The 2,104-nt window shown below is 41.1% G+C and overlaps 1 protein-coding gene across 1 annotated transcript; it reads right to left on the minus strand.

Moving 5' to 3' along the window:
* Positions 1 to 932: 932 nt before the first annotated feature.
* LOC149580322 ((R)-mandelonitrile beta-glucosyltransferase-like) lies at positions 933 to 1,893 on the minus strand. Its single transcript, XM_089804110.1, has 2 exons — positions 1,431 to 1,893; positions 933 to 1,342 (listed from the first exon to the last, which is right to left on the minus strand). The coding sequence occupies exons 1-2, from the start codon at positions 1,891 to 1,893 to the stop codon at positions 933 to 935; spliced, it is 873 nt and encodes a 290-aa protein (XP_089660236.1).
* Positions 1,894 to 2,104: the final 211 nt, after the last annotated feature.

The following is a 2,104-nucleotide window of genomic DNA, read 5'->3' on the forward strand; positions in this document are numbered from 1 at the left end:
TTTTTTTAATAATATTCTACCCATAAGTAGTAGACTCGTGCCTCGCTCTGACACATATTTTTGGGTACTTTTATTCGAAATAAATAAATAATAATTAATTTTTGACTTTAGTATTTTTGGAATTAAAAATCTCCCGTGTTTGACCACCTTAACTAATTTAAAATGCTATAAAATTTAATTTTTCATTTTTTTGCTTATCGTAGAAAAAATATAGAACGTGATGTATCTTTTAGATTTAAATAATGTTGTACCATTTGGAAGCCCTGAGAAGAAACAGTTTCCTTTCTGAAGAATTCGGACTACTACTAATTATCTGGATAGCTCTGTACGTTCTTCATGCTCTTATATACCTGATTCTTTCGACTTTGACAGTAGAGTTATTTAATTTGTGTTCTGCAGCAGTGACATGTTAAGCTATTTAATTTTAGCAGCGACTGAGTCTTTCCAAACCAGGAAAAAGAAAGTGATAGGGAAGTAGGCAAGAGATCAAAGACATGAAAAGTGCCATATTAATCATAACGATCTCGGCGTGAGAGAAACGTAAGTACTCAGAAAGTAAACTGACTGAAGGGTTTCAAATAACTTGGACGTCTAAGCTCCAAGCACTCTCAAATATACGGTTGTGCTGAAAAGGACATACAATTATTCGGTGAACATTAATAGCGTAGAAAGCATATTTGACAACTGAACCTGAAACACTATTATTTCGCACATGAATCTGGTAACATGTTTCCGCTAAATTAACAGTGCAGTGCAAGCATATATAATCTGATACATAATATGCAACAAACTACTCGATGCATTGGTGCCATCTCATTGAATACATAGACAATACTTTGGCGGCTAGCCAGTTGTCAGAGAAGCCAATTTGAAAAGTTGTGTGATTTCATGAATAAACCTGTTGATGTTGAGAAAGGAAGAACCTCCCTCCCCTACAGTAAAGGGTGTTGACTGTTTTCCAACCCCATTGCCAATTCCTCCAGTTGGTCGTTCGATTTGACAGCGATGCTGCCGAAGGAAACGTATATCACGGTATTGAGCTTTTGAGCGTCAAGCCATTTGAGACAGCTCTCGTCCTGCTCCAAAAGACTCGCTTGTTTGTTCAAATCTATTCCATCTAGAAAATTGGGAAGATACACGGGGCCAATTGCCAAAGCAGGGCAGGGATTACAGGACAGTGCGCTTACTGTCTCGGGGGGCTCGAGCTCATCAAACGTGTTGACCAGCACATAGTCCGATGTGTCTGCAGCGCGATAGAAAGAAGATAGATCACTCGGCAGCAGAGGTGGAAGATTACCTGGCAAACAAGTGATCACTTTGTCCGCCCTCTTCGACTCCTCCACTGCAATCACTTATCATGATGACAATCATTTTAAATTAGCAATGAAAACAAACATGAGGAAGACTTAATGCCAATCAGGATTTTGTACCTTTGACAGGAATATGTCTGCGGGAGATGAGAAGGTCGGTGGAGAACTGAGCAATTGAAGACGCGGCGCACATTGTCCAGAAGATGACTCGGGGCACTCCCAGATTCTTGGCCACTTGGTGTGTGCAAGACATGAAATTTTCTGATATAATGCAGGTGACGGGAGGAGTTTTCCCGTCTGATAAGTTGCACCGCAAATGATGTTCCAACACTGGGCCGAGTTTCTCCAAAGCGATTACGTACTCGGCGAGATTGGCTAGGCGGCCATGATCTGGCGGCAACCCATCTGGAATGGTGATAAATTTGAATGCGGGTTCCTCATTATTACCCAAATCAGCTTCCTTGGACATGCACTTGTGACTGCATTCAGTGTTTACGAAAGTGATGAGAACCCCTCTTGTAGAGAGCAACTGGGCCAAATCGATGAGAGGATTGATACTCCCTTGCGCGGGGAAAGGCACCATGACTGCATGCATGCCGCTCATCTTCATCTCTCTAATTCGTTGAAATCAGTTGAGTATGGCCCTCGGATTTATACACTTCACAAGTATTGGGTGTGTAGAATGTTAGGTTCACATGGTGTACAGGAACATTAGAGTGCGTAAGATTAAGTTAATCCCATTACGACTGGAACAGGAAGATTTTGTTGAAAAATCATGTTTTAATACCCCAAAC

Source organism: Cupressus sempervirens, chromosome 1 (assembly GCF_028749045.1).
Source record: "Cupressus sempervirens isolate cs-2001-9-10 chromosome 1, ASM2874904v1, whole genome shotgun sequence".
Classification (NCBI taxonomy): Eukaryota; Viridiplantae; Streptophyta; class Pinopsida; order Cupressales; family Cupressaceae; genus Cupressus; species Cupressus sempervirens.

Coding starts and splice junctions, on each gene's coding strand:
- LOC149580322 (XM_089804110.1), bottom strand. CDS start 1,893: ATGGTGCCTTTCCCCGCGCAAGGGAGTATCAATCCTCTCATCGATTTG. Junction 1,343..1,430: donor CAGACATATTCCTGTCAAAG/GTACAAAATCCT, acceptor AAGTGATTGCAG/TGGAGGAGTCGAAGAGGGCG.